At 42.0% G+C, this 24,377-nt stretch overlaps 2 protein-coding genes across 2 annotated transcripts in view; both read left to right on the forward strand.

Moving 5' to 3' along the window:
• Positions 1–965: 965 nt before the first annotated feature.
• LPCAT2 (lysophosphatidylcholine acyltransferase 2) overlaps positions 966–24,377 on the forward strand; it is a 29,671-nt gene continuing 6,259 nt past the window's right edge. The window contains exons 1-11 of the mRNA XM_053987544.1: positions 966–1,134; positions 6,533–6,672; positions 7,693–7,910; positions 9,128–9,240; positions 11,117–11,177; positions 12,194–12,252; positions 13,422–13,456; positions 15,472–15,526; positions 18,283–18,365; positions 18,905–19,030; positions 20,073–20,226. Of these exons, the coding sequence (XP_053843519.1) occupies positions 1,015–1,134; positions 6,533–6,672; positions 7,693–7,910; positions 9,128–9,240; positions 11,117–11,177; positions 12,194–12,252; positions 13,422–13,456; positions 15,472–15,526; positions 18,283–18,365; positions 18,905–19,030; positions 20,073–20,226 (1,164 nt within the window). The 5' untranslated portion in view covers positions 966–1,014. The remainder of the gene's footprint in view (positions 1,135–6,532; positions 6,673–7,692; positions 7,911–9,127; positions 9,241–11,116; positions 11,178–12,193; positions 12,253–13,421; positions 13,457–15,471; positions 15,527–18,282; positions 18,366–18,904; positions 19,031–20,072; positions 20,227–24,377) is intronic.
• On the forward strand, positions 21,575–22,906 carry CAPNS2 (calpain small subunit 2). Its single transcript, XM_053987545.1, has one exon. The coding sequence runs from the start codon at positions 21,749–21,751 to the stop codon at positions 22,496–22,498; it is 750 nt and encodes a 249-aa protein (XP_053843520.1). The 5' UTR covers positions 21,575–21,748; the 3' UTR covers positions 22,499–22,906.

Genomic DNA, 24,377 nt, shown 5'->3' on the forward strand with positions numbered 1-24,377 from the left:
TATTTTCACGTAAAGAAGAAACTGGAAAAGCACCATAGCAAAACGAAGTGTTTGAACTAATGTCACGCAGGAGGCCAGCAGCCTGAGCCCAGCGCTCCCTGCACAGACAGACTGGCGGCTCAGCCCCACCACTGGACCGGATCCTGTGAGAAACCAAAAGCCTGCTTCCTAAATGTGGTCAGCGTGGAACTTCCTCTGGGGTGAAACCAGGAGCAGGCAGGCAGGCCGGCAGAAGGTGCCGGAGGACGGTGTTGTACCGCACCGCCGGCCCCGCACGGCGCTCCTGGCGCACCCCTCAGGGCAGACCTGCGGGAAGGGATCCCGCGGGCATCCGGCACGCACAGGAAGGCTGCAGCGGATCTGCAGACCTCACGTGCTCAAGAACCAGAATCACTGTGCCAGCCTTAGCAGCGCTGGAAATGCACCACTGCCCTAGAAACGACCTCTGCCGCGTGCCACGACCGCGCCTGCCCCTCTCCTTCCCAGATAACGGCCCGCGTTGCTCCCAGTGCTTACGAACATCGCCCTGCGACCGCACCCGGCGAACGCGGCTCAGCTGCGGAGCCTGCAGCGCGCACGGCGCGGAGCAAGGCACGGGCGGGGCTGCGGGACACGGACCCGGAGCGGGGCAGCGCGGACAAGGCACGGGCGGGGCTGCGGGACACGGACCCGGAGCGGGGCAGCGCGGACAAGGCACGGGCGGGGCTGCGGGACACGGACCCGGAGCGGGGCAGCGCGGACAAGGCACGGGCGGGGCTGCGGGACACGGACCCGGAGCGGGGCAGCGCGGACAAGGCACGGGCGGGGCTGCGGGACACGGACCCGGAGCGGGGCAGCGCGGACAAGGCACGGGCGGGGCTGCGGGACACGGACCCGACGCCGCCACCGCCCACCTTGGCCGCGGGCCTGCGCCGGCCGCCCTCACCTGCCCGAGGCGGGGCTCCCGCGGTGGGCAGGGCCGGCCGGAGGCGCTGGCCCCGGGCTCCGCCGCCGGCTCATGCGCAGCCGCCGGGGATGGCGGTGGCGATGGCGCCGCGGGTGTTGCCGCTGCCCAGGCAGCAGTCCTTCAACCCGCCCACCGTCCTCAACCCCTTCGTGCACCCGGGCCGCCTAAGCGCCGGCGACAAGCTGCGGGTAAGGCTGGGGAGTGGGCGGGAGAGGCCGCCGGGGCCGGGCCGCGCTGCCCCGGGCTGGGATGCGCACGGGAGCGGGGCGGGCACGGCACCCCCGGGCACGGCTCAGCCCAGGCACGGCTCTGAGCCGGCGCTCCGTGCCGCGCCCCGGGCCTCCGCGGGGCTGTCAGCGGTGAGGGCTCGGGGCCACTGATCGCTTTCGAGCCCCCTTGCCAGGGCAGAGCGCGGTGTGAGCGATCGAGGTTTGAAAGTGCCGCCGGCAGCCGGGGCTGCGGGGCCCGGCCTGCCCCGCGCCGCCCGTGCCCAGCGCCGCGCCCGCCGGGGAGCGGAGCAGCCCCGGCTCTGGTTCACTTCTACAGCTCCTGGCTTCGCTGGGAACAGGCTGCTAGTGACAATATTTCCTTCCCTTACGGCATAGTTTGCTTCCTGATCTAACCTAGAGAGCAGATTCACGGGGAAGTTGTGTAAGCGGTCAAAGACGCAAAGGGTGGTCAGCATTAAAAAGTCACTGGTTTTGAAATTAAGTTCTTCAACCTTTCAGAGTCCTCAAGCTGCATGCTTGCTCAGTGCATACGTAGAGGCTTACTGACTTCAAACTTAAAACTTGTAACACAAGATTCAAAACAAGCTTTTAGAACTATTTTTGCAATCACTGCTGATAACACATCACTCCTAGAGAAAACAGCGGTCCTCTTTCAGTAATTAAGTACTACCCATCAGTCAGTCATGTCAGATGCCTCAGCTCTAGAGTTAAGATGTCAATTTCTCTCTGACAGGAAAAGCTAAAACAGAAGATAACTTTTTCAGTCATGCTGTTTCAGATGCTTAACTGGCTTTAGGCTGATTTTAAGCTTGGTTTGGGAAGGGGGGAGTGAATCTCTTGGCTCCATATTGCAGAGTGTACAACAAAAAATGGTACCCCATATTCCACTGGGTCACTGACTGGTGTCACTGGGTGAATTGAATCAGGCCTCTGAGCTGAGTGCTGTCCCAGTATGACTTGTGTACAAGCACACACAAGACTTACAGGATACTTATACAACTAATAAGCTTTGCTTCTTAAAAACATTCTTTAAAAATCAGCCGATGAACCAAACATGAATATATGATTGAGGACAATGAGGACATCAGTGTGTAGGTGAAATTACATTATTTTCTGCTGATGCTTATAAATATCTGAAGCTGATGTGCAAATAAATATTTTATGTTTCATATAGATCTTCATCTCATTATTAACAATGTTTGCCCTGAAGATAGCTGGGTAGAGGAAATGTGAGAAAGCTGGAAAACAATTTCAAGTCCTTTTATCCCCTGTGTTTTACTAGCAGCCTAGAACACATTTCAAGTGTATCTGGATCAGTAGCTTTAGCTTTCATGAACCCTGAAGAAACCAGTTTCTTAATGAGGTTCCAGAAATGGACAGCTTTCTGTGCTGCCTGTCCTTTCTGGAGGATGCACAGACTACTTTCAATAGCTTGCATTTTTAAGTTATTCCATAAAGCATCTGGAAGGAAAAGCACGCTTCTGGGTTAGGGCCTGGTGCTAGTGAGCTGAGGAGCACAATAGTCACAGAATTGTAAAGCAGACAAATACACAAGAGAGAACCTTATTTCTATTGTGGTTAGCTCCCTTCTGTTCTTTTCCCCCTATGGTCATAAGGACTGGGATACTTCCTACTGATGGCTTTGTCCTGTAAACCTCTGTTCCTCTCTTGCTCAGCACTGCCAGTCAGACCTGCTGGGAATCAAGGCCTTACCAGACAGTGTTATTATAAACTTCAGAAAAGGGAAGTCTCCCTTCTCCTTCTGTTCACATGAAGTGTAGTGTTTCTCCATTCTTGCATGTTAAGGATAGTCTTGTTATGTCTCCCTTTTCTCTACTATTCCTTTAACATACACCAATACAAACATACTATTTCAAAACCCTCTTTGGGAGTCCACAGCAAGATTTCCATATGTTGGTGACCTTACATGTAAAGGCTGCTGTGTGCCTGATGAATGGAGCTTGAGACAGGCTAGCTGTTTGCATTTCATTCAGCTTCAAATATAAAAACAGCCAGACTGAATAGTAAATGAGAAGATTTTACAATTTCTTGCCAGTCCTTGTTAATAGTTTACAAGCCACCCTTTATTTGTCATTCTTTAGAATGTGCGAAGCAAGGATCAGTTGGGTTGTGCTAAACATCTTCATGTGCCAAACGATTTTAAAACAGTTGTCAAATACTTCAGGTTTCCATCCTCTGACTAAAGTGGACTGCAGTTCATTGTTGAGATTTTTTCCTGGGTTTTAGTTCTTTTGTTCCTGATTGCTCACTTGCTGTCCTAACTTCTGAACTGCAAATGCAAAGCACAAATTCTAGTTAAGTCATTACTGGATCCCAATTTATTCAGAAGAGATGCTCAGTGGACTTCTGCAGTGGTAAACTATGTAATACCACAACCAGCATGGTAAAAGCAGTATTTTTGGAAGCAAGCAGCTGGACTGCCTGGCAGAGCTGTGACATCCTCTGGATGCTGTCTTGCCCTGTGTGTACTGCTGGGGGACAGTCCATCTGATCACAGCTGCAGATGTCAAAGTATTTCAGTGGGAGCTGGTCTTCATTCTGGTCCCCAGCCTGCTCTGCTGCTGCTTCTGGGATAACTTGACAGCAGCTACAGTTGAACAAAATTTTATATGGAATTCTGTGGCTTTCTGATAGACCTGCTTTTCCACTTTTAAGGTTCCTACTATCAGTGGAGGTATAATCCCATGTATTGATCAAAGATCAATCAGCTATGGGAGCAGGACCAGGACTGCCAGGACTGCTGCAGTGGCAGGATATGCAGTTGCTGCAGACACAGTAAACAGAAAGTACATGGGTGATTCAGTATGTGAGAAAAGGTTCTTTGGATGACTCAGAATAATTCTATCTTGGTGATTACTGCACAGAAGCTGGAGTGGCTCTGATCCTACTAGTCATAACTACACTTTGTATTTTTCTCTGTACGTTTTTCTCCTATGCTTTCCCTTTTCTAGTCTACCTTGACCTTCCTCTTTTCTGTCCTTTTCTTACCCTACTCCGCAGCTGATGGAGCAGAAACCAACTCTGCCTCATTACAGTGACCTAACCTAGAAAGCCAATAGCTTTCATCAGCAAATCAGTACCACCTGTGCATCTGCCTAAGATAGATTAACGAATTTATTAAAGTTTTTGAAGAGGGGATTGTTTTGCTTTTGCATCCTTTATCTTTCATTTTAGGTCAGTACATATATATTCTTCTTTTCATGAAGGAAAACATTATTTTAAGACAAACCACACTGATTTATGCTTATGTTGCCCATTTTGGATAACTGAATGCAGCTGAAATGTTAAACTGGACTATAGACCATAGTAAAAGAGGATGCATTTAGAGAAAAAAAAAAAAACCAAATCTAATTTTGGGAGACAAGTAAGGAGTCTTTGTTGGTTTATCGTCCTAGCTGACTTTTTCAGATTTGCCGCAACTGGCACCAGAGTGAGTAGTAGCAATAGATCTCTAGGGTCAAACCTGTCATGCTCATTTCTGTGATCTGGAACAGTCCTCTACCTGTTGTCCATAAAGTTATGGTTAAAATTCCATAGCTAAATACACAGAACTGTTAAATAAAAGAAAGAAATAATCCGACCTAAATGTTCAGATCTCTCCTGGAAACACACTGCATGGCAGTGCTTACAGAACATAAACATCAACACTGCTTATCGTGCTTATCTTAATGTACTCTGTGTATTCACTGTCATGTTTGGTCTGTTGCCACTGTGCCTGTGGTAACACAGAAGCGAGTCCTGAAGGCCCCAAATTCATCTTAATCCTCATCAGTGTCAGAGGGTTTAGAGCCAGATGGCAGAGCCTCTCCTGAATATTGACAAGGGGAGTATAAGAGGACATTACATGAAGATGGAGGGGATTTGGTGGGAGGGAAAGCACTGTGTTGGTGGAAGGAAAATAAGAAGCAAGTGACTGTATCAAAAAAATCGGATGAAGTATACACTAAGGTGCTTATATTCAAATATACTACACTTGTTCCTTTTTAAAGAAAAGACGTAAATTCAAATCCACTGTGATGTTAGTAATCACAGCTCTAGGATGTTGCAAACTATTTTGTAAAGCTGACTTATAAAAGGCCTTGCTTTTCCTGTACAATAAGAGGCCATTGTTAAACAGCTGACTAGAAAGGTTGATTTTGTGAGAGGAACACTGCTGTTCAGTTGTAGATTTTCTTAAAAATCAGTAGAGCGTAAAACATAGGAAGCTCACAAGAGTAAGTTAAACTCTCTTAACTCTCCTTCAGTAACTTCTCCCATACACTTGAACTGGTGGAGCTGTCAGTCTGTGACACGCTCTCAGATAAGTTTTGGGGGACTTGACGAAACAGCCCAAATACATTTTTAAAAATCACTATTACAGTTCTTTTGGGGTGTGTTTTGTTTTGTGTGTAGATTTGCGCACAAATTGGTCCTCATCAGTGAGTGGCAGCAGAGCTGGATTAGTGCCAAAGGGAGTTGAACCCCTTACTTGTTTCCCAGGAGTGCTGGGTTCTGACCTGCTCACACAGCTCACCTGCCTCCCAGGCCCAGGCTTGCTCCATCTGCACAGTGTTTGTTGTACCATAAAGCCAACCTTCAGGATACAGGTTCTAACCTAATGTGCTGGGGTAAAACAATTAAGAATTTCTTCCTGCCCTGCCCTGTACCAGAGCTGCCTGTGGTACAACATGGTGCCAATACAACTGTTTCCTGGAGCTATGCATGAAAATACACAAGTTAAAGATTCCTTTGGGCAGGCTGAGGATGATGTTTGAGGATTATTTGCAATCAGGGCAACTAAAACCTTGGTTTTGTTGAAGTCCCAGCTGGGGGAAATGATGTTGTGTTGTGTGTGCACAGTCCCTGGAGCAGTAGCAAGGACCAGTTGCAGCAATATTGTGACTCAACACAGGATTTGTCATTTCAAAAGGCAAGAGTACAATTAGTCATCTTAAGGATCCCACTTGACTTCTACATAGGCAGCTAGTGATAGAAAGCTCTGGAGTGGAGATATGTGTCAGCTGTGCAAACTCATCTGAGCTGGTTGTGTGCTGCAGATCAGGACCAAATATAATCTGGAGCCAGCAAACTTACTTTACTCTCTGTGTCTAGCTACATCCAAGCCAAAAACGGAAATACTCAGATATTCCAGTTCTTCCTGAAATGGGAACTCAGAAGTGAAAGTGAAATACCATTAATTACTTCCCATAAGAGCACTGGAATCATTAAAGCTTTCCTTACTAAATCACAAAGCAATAATGGTAGTACTTTAAAACCACTGTGAAGTAACTACACAGATAGCAGAGTCATTTCTGTTGATACCATTTCTTAAGATTTTTCACCTCTTTTTTTCCAGACTGTTCTCCAGGGGATTATTTTGTTTCCCCTCCGTGCCATATGCATCACATTCATTTTACTGCTAGCTTGGCTGTCTGCGTCAATTGCAACTTTCTCTCAGCCTGGAAGAGGATTTCTGCCACTGGAAGGATGGAGAAGGTGAAAAAGTGTTCAATATTTGTGAAAGCTAAGCTTTTTTTTCCCCTAATAACACAAAGCCAGGATCTAAAGCTTTTTTTCCCTTTCACTCCTTTTGATTAATGATGATTCCTCAATTTTACCCATTCATATGAAGCAAATTTTTAATACATGTATTTTACTAGAATACTGGACCTTTTTAAATAGGTAAATTTTCAGTTGTCTTGAGGCCAAAAAAAAAAATTGTATAAAAACATTTATAGACTATTTCTAATCCAGGACTTATTTCAGTAATAATCCTAACAGGAATATCTGAGAAAAGAAATTCATTAAGCAAGTATTTTGTAACGTGACATAGGCTGAGCCTATATAGCCTTTGTCATTTCTGCTATGCTATGATTCTGTGACAAAATTAGCTTTGACAGCTCCTCTCAGCTGCATTGCCCTTGAAGTGGTATTTCACAGCTGCTTCTGTGGGTTCTGGGTTTCAGTCACTCACTTCTGACCTCAAAGTACTGAAGTTCCCTTCTAGCCACGATGCACTGCAGCTGCAGGAGGAGGAGGAGGAGACACAGGAGGTGAATTCTAGCAAGACCGAAAGGTTAGGGAGAGTCCATGAAAGGAATGTGTCCTCTCCTGTGGGAACATGTTCCAGTAAGGAAACGTTGTTGTTTAATCTTACTTAAAACTGACTGTAAAAAACCAGTATCATTTACATCAATTCTTATGGAAAGGACACTAAATCTGCTAATCACTCCCTTCACAATAGTGTTATGGTACAATGCCATGAAATGTGCCATGAGAAATAGTGTACCTGGGAAGAGGCTTTCACAAGGTGCTGTACACTACCTTATCTTCCATCAGGAAAATATGATCCCCTTCCCCTTTAGCCCTACATTCTGCTGGTGAGTAGCATTGCCACCCTGTGTGGGGCCCCATTGCTGGTTAGGACTAGGAAATCTGTTAGGGGGCTTTTCTTTTGAAGTACAAAATAAAAACTGACTGTAAGCTGGACAAGATCTTTGTGTTTCTGTTTACAAGGAGGATGATCCAGACAGCCCTCTCCAGCCTGACTCGTACGGCGTACTTCGTGATGGGATTCCAGGTTAAAGTGAAAGGGAAGGTAGCAAGTCTGTCAGAAGCACCAATCTTTGTTGCAGCTCCTCATTCAAGCTTTTTTGATGCCATTATTTGTGCCCTCACTGGAATGCCATCAATAGTGTCTAGAGCAGAGAATTTATCAACTCCAGTATTTGGCAGTAAGTATTTATGAAAAAAAACCTAAAAGTTACAAGTCAACAACTCGGCATTGGGCCAAAAATTTTATCTCCTAAAGTGATGTAAGGGCAGACTTTTAAGGTCTATCTTCCAAAGATACTGACAAATTATTTCCAGTGAAATTCCTATGACACATTATCTTTTTGCATTGGTAAAAATGCCAAAATTATATACGATGTCATTTTGAACTTCTTTTATAGTGAAAGCATGTTTTGCAGATGCTCAGGTTGGAAACTTTCTCTTTCATTCTCCCAGTAGTAGCTCGAAAAATCTGTTCCACAGCTGTCTTTTGACAGTGTAGCCCACAAATGTGACTGAAGGTTATTTCAAAACAGACCCAAACTACAGTAGTCTGGAAAATACCATATTTATAAGATTAAACTTGCAGGCACTGTTATGGATTTTTTTAATGGGAGCAAGACCAGGAAAGAATAAAAGAGGAGTTACTCAAAAAGGAAATGCAGGGAAGGGAAAAGATCAGATGAGTCATGCTTCTATTATTTTCTCCTCCTTCTGGCACAAAAAGAATCCCCATTTGCATTATTGCTAGAATCAGCTGTAGACTTTCTGCTGGCTATACAGTAACCCAGAACTAAACACAGTAGGCAACATAGCAAAGTGTTTTTGTAGAAAAGAAATGGGCAGAGAATATATTGATTTTAGCTTAAAAGCACAGGATTGGAACAGAGAAGATAATTCTTCTCCAGGTTTCTCATCACAAAGGTCCACACATTCTAATGTAGATTTCTGATTAAATGAGGTGGTTTTTTGTGTAATTTACATTGAAACTGTGCATGCTTTGTAACAGAAAAGGGAAGGCTAAAACTACATTTTGGGTGCAGTCTGCCTAAGTTTGGCCTAAGCATGGCGCATGAGCACACCCAGTCAGGTCACTCTTTTGAATTGTGTGGAAATGCTTAGTGAAAAATAACAGCAATATTATTAGAATGTGGGTGAATTTTGCATGTTTATATCTACTGTAAAGCTCCTCAGCTGGCAGGCTGGGTATGTCTTCTGTGTCTTATTTCCCATTTTGCAGAAAAAGAATAACAATACTCTTATCAATTTAGTCTGGAAGTTGTTTGTGTGGAGTCTGTCTCCTAGTATATGAATAACATGTTTTTGCTATAAGGAAGCCTTGAACCCATGTGTCTTCTAAGCTCTAGCATAAGGCAATTTTTTTTTATCTGTTTCACAGCAATTTTAAGATCCCTTCAGCCTGTAGCAGTTTCTCGTCAAGACCCTGACTCACGGAAGAACACGGTTGCTGAGATAACTAGGCGAGCATTATCGAGAGGCCAGTGGCCACAGGTAATAAATACACCACTAACTTCTCTTCTATCATGTATTCCTATTCCCTATTCTTTGTGCATCACAATGTCACAAGTGGCCAGCTGGATGGGATTCTTAAAATGTACAAAAATGAAGTCCGCTCTCAGGTATATTATTGGGTTAAAAAGGGAAAAATCTGGTGTCCAGAAGGAGTTTTGTTGTGACAAATGGATCAGTTAAATCCAACCAGTACCAATTGCTGTTGCAAATGCAGATGCTCTTGAGTTTCTGTTTTCCCTTTTCAAGTCTTAACATGCTGCCTACAGTGTAGCAGGTGAATTTTATTGGTATCTGTGGATCAGTATTCTGAAGTTAGACCACAGAGCTGTGCTCACACCAGGTGGAGGATGAGCAGTTGATAAGATGGGTAATCCAGACTGTCCAAGATCAGTACAAACAGTTCTTTAGCCCAAAACTTCAGTTTCTCACATAGAGTATAGATAAGGTGGAGCTCAGTTCACTCTTCAAGTTACCCAAGATTTTTAATTGATCTGAACTGTGGAAGGATTTTGGCATGAAAGCAATAATTATTGCTTCTGCAGTGTTTCCCATGGTCATTCCAAGCTGTTCTGCTTCCAGGTCCTGGATGGCTTTCCATCCAGAAAGATGGATGGAAAGATGGATGGATCAATTTAGAGCCTCCACTATTTTTTGAAATTTGTCAGTTAAACATGCACATGCCATTTTTTTTTAGTACTGGGCTTACAGACTACCCTGGTGCTTATGATTTGCTAAACTGTTTTAGGTGAATGCCCTGGTAGACCTGATCTCTGCTGAAAGCAGCATGGGGAGGAAAGGGAAATGAGCTCCTGCACCAGTCCTGCACTCAGGATGAAACCTGGATATGTATCATGGCATAAATAGATTATGAGTCAAGTAATCTGGGAATCTCCAAGACTGAGTCAGCAGTACAACTGAGGGTGTCACTGGGTGATTCCTAGTCCTCTGCCCTGGCCACACTTTCTGATTACAGGATGTGTCCTGGAGGACTGGCTGTAACGTGCTGTGTGCAGTTCCCTCTGTCATACCCTTGAACAGTGTGTGACCCTTGGGTGTGACCTGCTGAGGCTTCTCTCACAGCTAGCCTTGACTTGTTCATTCAGACTGAAGTAGGAGTACACCTTGATCCAAACCATTTTGTTCTGGGGTGTTTTTAGAACGCTGCTTAGGATCCTGTAGTTTTATGAGAAATACAAAGCTTGTGTTCCCTAGGGGCCAGATTCAGTGTGTCACAGTGCACTTCATGTACTGTCTCAGACACTGATTCAGAAACTTTCTGGGTGCTGGTGTGTCTGAGTCACTGGGGTTCAGAGGCTGCTGTGGTGTGTAATGCCTTCAGAGCTCTGCCTCACAGCACATGCCTTCTCTGCCTTTTGCTCTGCTGCTCAAGCTGTGTTCTCATCACAGCTGGCATCTCACTGATAGCATCTCCACCTGTAAATGCCCAAATACCTCGTGCACTTCCTTTCAGCCCAAACTTCTATATTTACACACCCAGCAGCTCAATAAGGAACTGCTGTCAGGGGAAGAATTCTATTACCAACAACACTAAAATGACAAGTGAAACACTTAAAGCCTTTTGTACCATATTTCTGAACAGATAAAGGCCTTTCCCCAGAACTCCTTTCTTGGAAAGCATTGGTTTCCAAATCAAGATGGACCAGGTTAATAATATTGTGAGCATCCTTCATTAACATGTTTGTTTCCTTTGGAAACAGTAATGATATTCTTGTAATACAGTGCAACGGGTCACAGAGCTTGCATAAGGTCAGCCTGTGCATAACAGGTATGAAGGTATAATCCTTTTATGAAATATATGTGTGTGTATATATTTTTCTCTCTCTTTAAATCCAAGATACTGATTTTCCCAGAAGGCACCTGCACAAACCGATCCTGCCTGATCACATTCAAACAAGGTGAGAGATTTTGTCCTGTTGTTGTTGGGGAAAACTATGTGCTGGTGATTTGATAGTTGTAGTAAGGACTGAACTTATGAAGATACATCATCCACAACAACAGTGTTGTAATCCCTTACTTTAAAAGTTTTGATGGCACTAAACCCACTCTTTTATACTAGTCAGCTTACCTCTCTGGTTTGTGGTGTGGTGTAGGATGCAAAATATCTGTGACGTATATGAGTAGTTAGTTGGGGGATTTTTCTGGGTACAGTTTTCATCTACTTTATTTACTCGGAAACTCAACTGTGATTGTTATGAGATAAATTTATGAATTTATGAATTTACATGATATTCTTTTATCTCAGCTAACAGTTGGGCTGTCTTAGATTCCTGTAAATTTTGCCATGCAAGACTTAGCAGCCAAGTTAAGTGTCTTTGCATAGCACTTAGCAAGCCAGGAGAACAAATAATTTTTGACAGAGAAACATACTTCATTGCACCACTGATCATTAGATTGTTGTGCTACCCTTCAGTTAAGAAAGGAGAGCAGCATGACTGTCTTACAGTATCTTGGGTAGAAGTGTTAAAAACCATTACTCCGTGGCCAGATCCGTATCACTTGTGATGCTGAGAACACAGAGTGATTCAGGAAATGCTCAAAAGCCTTGTGAGCATCTCATCCTTTGAAATTAATGCCCGTCAATGGGGAAATAATGCACAGAAAATGAGTTTAAACAGTCCATGAATCTTAGGCAGCTTTTTCCTTGAGATGGAGCTGAAACCTTTTCTGTCACGACATCTTGCTAATTGTGCTCCTAATTCAAAAACAAATAAAAAACCAAAAACCCAACCTACAATGTACATAAACCCCAAATCAAACAACAAACAAAAACCTGAAGTAGAACACGTCTCATTTTCCTTGTGTTTTTAAAAATGTCTCCTTCCAGGTACTGTTGTCTGAAATAAATCACTTATAGCTCCCAATTGCTGTATCAAGCTTAGTTGTAACAATTAGTTCTAATTTGTGGCTGCAGGTGCCTTTGTTCCACGAGTCCCTGTCCAACCTGTGTTACTCCGATACCCCAACAAGCTGGTGAGCAGAACACTCTTCTCTTACTAACTAATAATACAGAAGGCAAAAGTCTGACTTAAGTGGTACCTACAATAAATGCTTTGCATTGTCACTGAAGATTATGTTGTCCTGAGCTTTAGCATTGAAGAGCTCCTGGAAGCAGCCAGGCTTCCCAAGTGTCACCATGGTGTAGTTGCTATTCTGACTGTGAAAAATTACTGCTGGGTTCTTAGCTAAAGGGGGAGACAGGAAAGTGTTGCGGAGGAAGTTGGAAACTTCCTGCAGTGCCACAGAGCCTGTACTTTGAAGTCTAAAATGGACACAACTTCCCTATTAGTCATCATTTTTTGGTTAACCTCAAGATAGCCTTACTGCAAAAGGACTTGTAAAGTTTCTGAACGGAAGCAAAGCTGAGCCATGCAGTACATCCAGCACCCCTCCTCAGGAGAGCAGCTTTGCAGATGTTCTTTTCATGCAGCGTTTCTTCTGCAGCTCCACTTTACTCTGTCTGTAAGGCTGGGACCTTTTCAACTTTTTTAAAATTACCTGGTCATCCAGCAAATCCAGAAAAGACCAAACTTTCCCTTCCTAATGTTTTGTTAAGATGAAACATATGGTTGTTATTGTTATTTGCAAAGACTCCTTTGTGTAACCGTTATACAAATGAATGTCAAGTGAACCGCTCAAGGGGATTGGTATCGAATTTCACTGATAAGATTTAAGGATCTGCCAGTACACACTGTAAAAATAATGTATAACAATAATAAACACAGAGAGAGGAAAAAAAAAAGAAAAAAACAAATTATCAAAGAAAAAGCATGATAAATTATGCAGAAATGAGACATATTTATGAGAATGCCTCTCTAAAGGCTCTGGTAAGGCCCACTGACAAAGTCTTACCCATTTTTCTTTTCCCTGCTTCTGTTGTTTAGATCAGAGAGAATGATTTACAATATCTAACTAACTATAAATGTTATTCCCAATTGTTTATAGAAGTCTGCCGTGCTTATTTCCATATTTTTAAGGCAAGGAATCCTATTCGCCTTAACACCTTTATTTATTTTCACTAAAGGCCTATAAAAACATCATCCACTTTTACTAAACTTGTGCCTGTTTTAAATTGTAACTTACCTGCTTGCTAGCTTTCATCTGGTTTTGTCATACATTTCTGTGTTTTATTATTTCCTTAGGATACTGTGACCTGGACATGGCAGGGCTATTCATTGTAAGTTTCTTAATCCTACTGAAAATTACATACAGAAATTTTTCCCCTGTTGCTAAACAGTCTGCCAAACAGATTCCACTAAGCCAAGACACATGTTCTTCAAGATCTGTTTTTATGGGGGGGAGATACCTGGGGATAATGCTGTCATGCAGTAGATTTCATATCTGAATGGCTAGAGAAAGGGTTCGCAAAGGAAAGTATTATTTCCAGTTCCACCACTCTTTTTATTTTCATTTTCTCCTGTTTTGCACATTACATTAGAACAAAGGAAAGAAAAGTATTAAACAACTGCACTGAAAATATGTCTGGAAAATACTTTTCACTTTTCAAATATTCATTAAAATGTGCATTTTCAGAATCCATATACCACATTTTCACGTGGAATATGTAGTGTATCTAAGCACAGTAGTCCTGATTTTCTAACATTTGTAAGGCAGTTAATTTTGAAACACATCTGGACTATTGGAGCAGATCCTAAGCACCTTTTAAGCTATCTTAAATATTTATATATATGTATTTATAATATATATAGCACATATATATATTATAATATATATAACATATATATATTATTTATATATATATATATACTTTTTTATATATATAATCCTAACATCTTCACACTTAGACAATGGACATGATGAAATGTCCATTTTGGTTTCCCAAGATTTTTTTCCTGTTTCTACTACTGCTGATACATTTATCAGCTTACTGAGATTAATGAACATTGCAAATTCAGTACATGCTACAGATTTCCTCCATGGAGGATTTATGCTGAAATATTAAAATAGAGCTGTATCTTCTGTTATGATAGATGGAGTAGGAATAGGCAAAGAAAGAAATTAAATCAGAGGTATTCCCATGGGAGGGAGGAGGCTGCCCATTCAGTCAGAATGGAGAAATGCTCTGAGCCTGGTGGCTGGATGGGGAAGGCTCAAATCAAAACCTATGAGCAGGTGAAAGGAACTGCTTAGCAAAATCATGAGGAGAGAATGGATGGGTGGAGAAGAATCCATAGATTCTTAATAAAACTAACTGGAACCAGGAGAAGAATATTCCCTGCACAAACATGGACATCACAAAATGCAAAACTGTCTCTTTGTAAAACTTCCTGGATATTGTGGCCAGTACCAAGACAGGACAGTACCAGTCTCCTCAGAAACCTCCTGACATAGTTCCTGCTTTCACTTACTACTTATCTCTTACTTTGGTGCTTTCCTGGGAGGAATACTGTTAGAAAATCAAGCATTAAGAGTGGACTTGTCTAGGAGATAGACAGGATCCCATAGGTTCTCTCGCCTTTTCCCTTTTCTTTTTTGTCCAAAACAAGAACAGAGAAAGACTGCTTGAAAGTTTTCTGTTATAACATTCCTGTTGTAAAGATCAAATGTGCATTTCTGCTTAAAAATCGTTGTGAAAAGAGCAAGTTTGAAGTGATTGTGCTTATCCGCTTTAGCACTTCCTTCCTCCCCTGAGCTTATCCGTTGATCCTAAAATTTGTGACTTTTTAAAAAAGCACTGATGGTCCTGTCCCTACTGGCCCTTCATTAACACATCTGTGTAAATTTTACTGTAATTTGAAAAATGACTAGTAAATATTAACAAATCCAGTTCTGCTTAAGAAAGTTACTGGTCCTATTTTGCAGCTGAGAGAATAAAAGATGAAGTAAAGCTTCTTCTCAGAATCAAAGCTCTTAAAGTTTAAAATCCAGTATCCATGGACCTCCTTAAAGAGAGGGAGACATTTTACTGGCCAAAGAGCTGTGCAGAATTGTTAATGTGCATGGGAGCAGACAACAAGTTGCCTGCCCTGTGAGCAAGCAGCAGCTATATGCAGAAGCCCTGTTGGAAAAAATGTGAAAAGTAACTTTTTGGGAAACTTCACTGTAAGGTACTTAAAAACCTTGCCTAATACTGGCTTTGGGTTTTTGTGTTTTAAAATGTTTATTCTACTGACGTGTGAATTCTTCTGTTTTAAATAAGTAAAATTAATTTTTGTCCCTCTTTGCCTGCAGTAAAGAGCTGTGCATAATGACACTGTGTCAGATCTTCACAAGATTAGAAGTTGAGGTAAGAATTGGAAATATTTTTGTATTAAGATTTAGCAACCAGGGAATTTCTGCTTTAATATATTCACAATATAATGCATTATTCACATTATTAGTTATTTTTAGTGAACGATAAACAAATGTCTCAGAAACAAGAACAAGCATCATAGTAAGTGATAGATTTAATTTTTTGTTCATATGTATGTATCATTCTGATGAGTTTCTAAGACAGCTGCTGGAAATGTCTTTATTTTTAGAGCATTATAAAATCACTGTTAATTATCACCACATGAATTCTACAGATGTTAAAACTAAGAATTAACATACATTCCGTCAAAGGTAACAACTTCTTTTTCCCACCTCACCATTTCTCTGATCTCTTCGAAGTAAAATTCTCTTCCTCACTGGAAGACTGGATTGTCATAGATTTCTACAACTAAAAGCCCATTCAGTGTTCCTGTATAGTGCATGCATTAGACACATATTTGTAGAGGGTGTAATCAAGAGATAATTCTCCTAATAATTTTGTTCAGTAGGACATAGCTATGTGATTTATATACATGGGAGCAAGAAACACTTAATGTAGTCCTTCCAATAGAAGGAAGAGCAGCATTTTCCATACTTCAGAAGAGACATCAAACTTGTTTTTTAGAAAATAAATTTCATGTTCCAAGAGATGAAACTGAAACATGAAAAAATTTTCAGCTTTCACAGCAGCATGTGTCCCCAAAATGAAACTAACTTCTTAGCATCAGTGCAAAAGCCTTTCAGTTTCTAAAAAGAGAAGGAACACATTTTCCTGTGGAAGCAGGGGATCCAACTATTCCTTTTAGAAGTGGACATTTCTGTTGCTGTCCCATGCTGTGTGCAAGTAGCCTCTCCACTCCCACCAGTCTTGCAGTGCCTCTACCTGCTGTGCAGGAGCAGTGATGAGCTCCAGGGCTAACACACTGGGATATTGAACATGAAACTGAGCCTGGCAGTGAGTTTTAGGGCTGCAAAAAATACAGCAATTGGCAGATTCTGTAAGAAGAGAGACTAGGTCACAAACAGATCAGAGAAATATTTTTGCTATTGAAAGAGGTGTGAAGAATCTTCTTACAGGACTGAATTTGACTGGGAAGATGTACTTGCCATGCTCCAGCAGATAAGCAGCTGAGGTGTGAGATCATACAGCCACTGCAGGAGGTCAAGAAACCAAATTCTTGCTGCTCAGCTGTTGTTTCTGGCAAACAGGTTTTATGAATAATTGTAGGGGGTTTTTTTGAAGGAGATGAAGGTGGTGTTTAAGCTGCCAGGAATTTACGTTGCACTGTGAGCAAGACCTCAGCCTCAAGTGAAGTAATGACCACTTTCAAAACCATGGCCATGTTTGCGTAGATAAACCCGGAGTTATGACTTCTTCTCACCCAGGGACGTCAGAGATTTCGGTGTACTGTGTGCCTGGGCTTTCTCAGTTTAAGAGTTATGTGACTTCTGAAGGGGAGCTGTAATAACCAGGAACCTGTTTCAGACCTAGAACAAAGCTGGCAACTGCTTGCAGAAGGAATGAAATCTCAAATATTCCTGTCAACAGCTGGACTTCTCCTCTCCTTACAGGAGACACAACTTTTAATTACAAACAGAAAATTTTTATGGTTATTTGACAGATAACCAATTCCATAAACTCATTTATTTTAATTATAAAGAGAAAGCATTCCTTAAAAACAAACTTTAAATGGCTGTTCAGGACAAACTGTGTTTATATGGGACAGTTAGCACTATAATAATGCATCCCCAGCAACTGCAGTATAACTAAAGCAACACACTTAACAAAGCACATAATTAACAACTTTCTTCCAATGAACCATGAGCAACACCTTATTTTGGAATCTTTGTATTCTAGGAATTAAGGGCAGGGTGCAGAGCAGCAGAACTCAGATAAATTATAACCATAGCTGGGGAAAGGCACAGTAAACAGAGCTGTGAGCAAACTCTGAAGAAGAAAGAGGAAAGCACTCCTCCACACACACTATTTTGCAAACAGGTGCTGGTTCATGCCACAATAGATAATTGTTCATCTAGAGGCTATTTTGGTGACAAGGTACTTCCAAGTTCTTACATAATAGTGCTGAATCCTCAATAGTAAAAAAGTTTCCATTTAGATAACTGGGGTGTTTCCTAGGTGTGGTAGGAGAGGGTTTTTTTTACATTTTGGTTGGAGTTCCAAAATTGTATCCAGTTAGTGTGCTACTTACAACTCAGAACTATGATTCCTTAATGTTGTTGTCGGGGGGGGGGGGGGGGGGGGGGGGGGGGCGGTGGTGGAATGTACAGGAAACTTCTCAGTCACATGCTGACAGATACAACTAACAGGTACAAAGTGGGACTGCAGTGTGTATTTAAAAACATTAAAACTCTCACATACACTAGTCTAATATGTAACATCACTTTAAAAAGATCTTTGAAAAGAAGTGTGCAGTATTTCTTACCAGTACAGCATTTAATCTTCTAGCTAAGTACATATTTATTATACTTTCCTTCTCTGGAGAGTTGATTTTACATATTAAAGAAGCTTCTACCAATCCTTGAGAGTTTTGCAGTAAATCTCATTTGTGTGGGGAGGGCAGAGGAGCCTGAGCAGTTTCTGAGGTGGCTGAGACCTCTAGCGCCCAGTCCTTTCATTGCATGGCTGATGGTTTTCTCCTGTTCTCCCACACTCAAACAAAAATAAGAAACTGCTCATGTTCCTAATGAAGTGGTAACTATTGAATTGATTGGATAACTCATCCCTTTCAGTTTCTGCCTGTTCATGTTCCTACTGAGGAAGAAAAGAATGATCCAATTCTTTTTGCCAACAGAGTCCGACAAACCATGGCAAAGTAAGTATTTGATCATCAATAAAACCTCTGAGAACTGTTCTTTTATATCCAGCAATTCCACATATAGCCTAGCCATAAAGTACAATTTAGTCAAGTCCCAGGTACTGTACATAGGAATTGCTCTCGATTTTCACTAAGAGGTGTCAAAATCCTATACTAGATTACCCTGATTGTTTTTACATGGAGCATAAAAAAGGTTGTCTTACATTGGAACATGGTATGTTAAATTCACAGAAATCTGGAATAAAAGGATCTCTCCTTGCTTGGCAAGGATGAGTGGGTGGTGGTTTGTTCTCCAGCATTACTGGGCTGCATTTACAAGATTGTAAATCTTAAAACCTCATGGTGCTGCTACTCATAACGTAGTTTCATGGTGTGGTTTCACAGTTTCATGAAATGGTGTATATTGCTTTGTCCTACGTGCAGCAGTGCAAGAATAAATTACCATTTGTTTCACGTATCAGAGAAGGGAAACCGCCTACAAAAAGCTATTTTCATATATACGAAATTGATTTTGCTTTTCCTTAATTTTATTTCAGTGCTTTGAATGTGCCAGTCACTGATCACACTTTTGAAGATTGCAGACTGATGATTTCAGCAGGGCAGTTGACGTTACCCATGGAAGCTGGGCTGGTGGAGTTCACCAAAATTAGCAAGAAACTCAAGTAAGGGAAGTTTTATTGCTTGATCACATAATTACTAAAGTGCTGCAGGTGTTGATGGCCATCTGTCAAAGGTTAAATAACCAGAAAACAGACTTGGCCATGTGCAATACAGTGTATTTCTGCATACATCTTACATAAATTACAAGGAAATCAGAGATGAGGAAAATCCCAGTAAGGACTAATCCTGAGTAATTTTTGTCACCACTGTTGCAGGAGAAAAGATTATTCTCACCAAAGGGTGAGAAAAGTAGAGCACTCGATGGTAATCTTGGTGGAAATTTAAATTGCTTTAGTGGTGAGGCACTGGCAGCTTGTAGCAGGAAGTAAAAAGCCTTTTTTGGCCTTGAAGTTTCCAGCCTGAAACTTCAGCTTACTGTTCTTAGTTTTACTGTGCAGCCATGTGTCACTAGTGATGTCAGTTTTTTCTGTCTGGATACAGTGGAATTTAAGGACTGAGCCATGTAACCGTACTTCAGCGTAGCTGTGGTGAAATCTGAATGTGTCCAATAAATCTTGCCTTATTATTAAGTGCTGTATATCCATCTATAGAATTCCATTGGGAATAGTTACCTGGCAATCCTAATTATTCTTACCGAGGTGCAGTGGTGTATTTTGCAGAGATCTGACTGTTCTGAGGCTCTAGCAATACTGGTGTTTGGGTAGAGAGCTTGCTAATTGAGCTTAGACCTGCTCCCTCTGTCAAGGAAATACCCTAGAGCATGATGCAGCAAAATACTGCTACACCTGAATTTATGGTAATTAAAAGCTCTCTGCTGGAGCAGCCTAGTAATTGGACAGACAATTCTAGGTTTGAGAAATTATTCTATGGAAGTCTGACATAGCCAAGCGTAGAACTGCCTGCTTTTAATATTAATAACCAGAGAGGAGCAGTTCTTAATTACTGATTTAAAGTAAAATATCTGGTCTGAATTGCCCTGTTTGGCAATTTTTCATCTTTGAACACTGTAATAACGCCTACTGAAATTCCATCTGTCCAAGAACTTCTGTATAGAAATATCTCCTCTCCCTCATGTTTGCATAGCCTAAAATGGAATCATGTCAGAGAGCAGTTGGATACTTTTGCTGCTATTGCAAGTGCTTCCAAAGGGGGAAGAATTGGAATTGAGGAGTTTGCTGAGTACTTGAAGCTGCCTATTTCAGATGTCCTCAAAGAGCTGTTTCTACTTTTTGACAGGGTGAGTAATTGGTTAAGTGACTTGATGACAATATTTTGTTAGAAATCACGTACCGAAAGGATATTTATTGTATTTCATTATGTCCAGCTCAGTAAATGCTTCTTGGTTAACAGTTTCTGTAAGCAAGGTAGGTGACTTAAAGTTTTGTTCATAAGTTTCAGTGGAGAAAACATTCTTTAGTTTCTGCCTTGTGAGATGGCAGCCATCCCGTGGACCCAGTTACTGCACCAGGATCACACAATAATCTTCATGCTGGTAATAGCTGAATATTTTCTTCTGCTGACTGCAGATTTTGATCTTAAGTACATTTTGATAACTTAGTTAGCTGTTGTAATTAATTAGATAATTTAAGGCAGAGTGAAGCTAACTGGAATGTTAACTGGAACACTGCAGTGCTCCTGCTGTGCTTGTAAAGGGTGCTCTTAGACTTTACAGAGACTCCTCTTGCTTCTCTCTGGCCATAAAGGGGGCTGTGTGTTAAGATGATCATTAAGGCTTTACCCCTAGTCAGTGCTAATCTGTCCAATTCTCTCCTCTCTGAGGATGACAAAAATGGCTGCATTTCTCTCTGTACCAGAAGCATCAAAGACTAGAGCAGAGATAGAATTACTCTTACTTCTAGGCCTCCACATGTGCTGCAGTGCACGCAGCCTGTTGTCCTGCAAGAGCCTGTGGACTGGACGTTTTCTCTTACCATAAGAGCTTTCCCAACTCACCATCACTCTTCCTGATCAGTTAGCCTTAGCAGTACACCTGTCCTTGGGATGCCATGGTATATGCTGATTAAAACTGTTTCAGGATTTTTCCACATAAAAAGTTTTTACAAGCTCTAAAACAGGAAAGAGTCAAACATATGTCCTGATCTGCTGAATGCCTTGAAGCTCTAGCAGAGCTAGGTACTCATCCTTTTGTCATTCCTGCCTCCCCATCTTGGACTATTGGCTCCTGAGGCATGTACTCTCAGTCCTGAAGCACAGTACCTACATCAGAAATGTGCAGTGGCAGCCAGAATAATTAAGGGCAATCATACTCCTTTCACTTTCTTTATATGGTGCAACATCAATGACTAGAACTAGCAAAGTAATGCTCAATTCATTAAAATTTTGAGGGAATAAAAGATTGTAAAAACAAAGTGCAAGGCTGCATTCACCTTTAAGGAGATCAGCACAACTGAGGAACAGTCACACTCATTTAATAGAGCTGTTTTCAAATTGCTTCAGGTATGAGCACAAGCATTCTGAGACTTCTGCTTTGTGGGTTTCAACCTCATTATTTTTTTTCTCTAAAATGGTTCCTCAAATCACATAAACAAACAATGCAAAGAAGAAAAGAAATAGGGGCGTATCAACACCCGACAGAAACTAGTGAGACATAACTGGCAGCCAGAAACATGCACAGACACGACGAAGCCTAAGCATGCAGATAAGCTGTGTTTTGCCCACACCCAAGTCAGACACAAAACAGCTTCAGAGAGCTACAGAACACTGGATCTCCGAGTGTCTCACTTCAGAAAATCTTCACAATGTTCCTTGCTAAAGCTTTGCTGAGTGGAGGAAGTGGTAGTAGTCGTGGAGGAAGCCTTGCACGTGGCCTTGGAGGGCTGCTAACAGGAGGTGGAGGTGCAGGGAATATTGGAGGACTACTTGTTGGAGGTCTCGTCAACCTTATAAGTGAAGCAGCAGCTCAGTATAATCCAGAGCCACCTCCACCTCCTCACAATCATTTTACAAATGTGGAAGCTCAGGAGAGTGATGAGATCAGACAATTTCGTCGCCTGTTTGCCCAGCTGGCTGGAGATGATATGGAAGTGTGTGCCACCGAGCTAAGGGACATCCTGAACAAAGTCCTTTCCAGACACCAAGACTTGAAGGCGGATGGCTTCAGCTTGGACACCTGCCGTAGCATGGTCGCCGTTATGGACAGCGATGCAAGCGGCAAACTGGGATTTGAGGAGTTCAAGTATCTGTGGAACAACGTCAAGAAGTGGCAATGTGTGTACAAGCAGTACGATGCTGGTCAGTCAGGCGCTGTTGGGAGAGCCCAGCTGCCAAACGCCTTGAAAGCTGCGGGGTTCCAGCTGAACGAGCAGCTGTGCCAGCTGATCGTGCGCAGGTACGCCGCCGAGGATGGCAGCATGGATTTCAACAGCTTCATCAGCTGCCTGGTGCGCCTGGACAGCATGTTCCGGGCCTTCAAGGCCCTGGACCAAGATGGAAGTGGGCACATCAGAGTGACCATTGAAGACTGGCTGCAGCTGACCATGTATTCGTGAAGGTGTGGCAAAGAAGTGGCTTTGTATGGAAGATACAGCTGGAGGACTACACTCCTCTGCTACACAACTGTAGTCTTTGCCTTTTGTCTTTCTAAGGATGTAGCTACTGGTAGATGGCTCAGCTTCAAGTGATTCCTCTTGTGCATGCACTAGTCTGCTTCTCTGAGGGGTCTGTGTAGGTTGTTGATTGGGCAGTTGCATAAGTTCAGAAAATTCTAGATTCTAAGGTTAGGGAATATATGTGGAAAGATCCAATATATTGGAAAGATCAAAGCTTAGTTACTTTTTCATGTAACGTGGTTTGTATAACTATTATATAAAAAAGCTTCTGTTTGGTGTTGATATTGCTGTTCTGATTTGCCAGCAGTCACTAAGCTGGAATAAAGGCTGTTTGCCTGAAGGCAGTCACTGGTAGAGTCTTGTGCAGTTATTTCTAACAAGGGGAACATTAGAGTTGCAATAACTGTAATGATCAGTGAACTTACATAATCATTCAATTTCCTTTCTACTTCTGCTTTTTCATGCTTAGCTGCTGAAGCAAAACCTCAGTTTTACTGTCAGTTCTATTTGGTGGCCAGGACAAAATTGAAGACTTACATGAGACTACTTCTGCAATGATCTCCTTTCTACAGTTCCATGAACTAGTCTTTTCTCTCTTTCCTTCAAGCCTAAAGCAAACAACTTAAAATACTACATTTATATTTAGCGAAACTTGAAATAATTATGCAGTCACTTAGCAGACAGAGAGCCAAAGTCAACCTTTGGCCATCTGAGTGAAATTTACACAGAGTGCAGCATCCCACTCAAGGTAGTTATGCAGTTTTGGCTAAGATGTCAACTTCTGAGTAAAAAAATAAAAGGAATAACATGAACTGTCAAAAGTGCATTTCTTTGAATTAAGGATTACATTGTTGATCAAAACAGGTCTTGCACAAGGCAGATTTCTTGGCAAGGCTCTGCTGCTTTAAATGAAAATTGTCTCTTGTGTGTGTGAGCTGGATGGAATGTGAAAAGATGAGTTAAATCGGCAGCCTGGCACTAGAGACAGTCTCCAGATGTGAGAGTCCTCATGCCCCTGCCCTTCCCCAGGGACACAGCAGTGAGTCATTGAGAAATACCACTCCAATACCTGCAGGCCATCTGCATGTTAATGGGGTACCGTGGGTTGGTTTGGTTTGTAAATTTCCATAGCTTTGTTTTCTAAATCTTGCACTTACACTTGACAAATATTATTTTTCAAATTGATGAGATATCCTCCCTGGTATACTTGCAGAAACCTTTTACTTGAAACTGACTTTAAAATTTGTGCCCAAACCTTTCTCCTCCTGTGCTTTGTTTAGTAGCAAACAGAAAAATATTCATACTATCCCAGAGGAAAGAGGCTAATTCCTTCCTAACAGCATTCAGCCTCCTCCCAGTTCTTCAGTGGAAAAGCACTCAGTTATCCATTGTGCCACGTAGTGCCATTTGGGCTCTGAGTAATAGAAAAGTGAGCAGGAGGTAAAGTGTGATATCCTTCTCAAAAGTATTGATGCAGTAGTACTTTAAGCTTTATACTGCATCTGGCTTGCAGTCCCTGTGCAAATCTAAATGGAGAATGCTTGTAACAGTGCAACTTTGTTGTTTTCCAAAGTCTGAGATTTACTGTATTATATAAAAAAACTAACAACAAAACCCCCGTTACCACAGCACACTATAGGGAAAATAGTAGCAGAACGCTGGCTTCCGTAAAGAAAACAAGAGTTGTTAAGGTTACATTATGTTTTGATTGTTTTGTGTAGCGTAACTACAAATACCCAAATTCTGATGTTCTACTTTACCATTTAGAGAACTGGAGCTTAGCTCCCACGTTGCTTCCTAAAAATATTCTTGGGTACAT

This window comes from Vidua macroura, chromosome 11 (assembly GCF_024509145.1).
Source record: "Vidua macroura isolate BioBank_ID:100142 chromosome 11, ASM2450914v1, whole genome shotgun sequence".
NCBI lineage: Eukaryota > Metazoa > Chordata > Aves > Passeriformes > Viduidae > Vidua > Vidua macroura.

Coding starts and splice junctions, on each gene's coding strand:
- CAPNS2 (XM_053987545.1), top strand. CDS start 21,749: ATGTTCCTTGCTAAAGCTTTGCTGAGTGGAGGAAGTGGTAGTAGTCGT.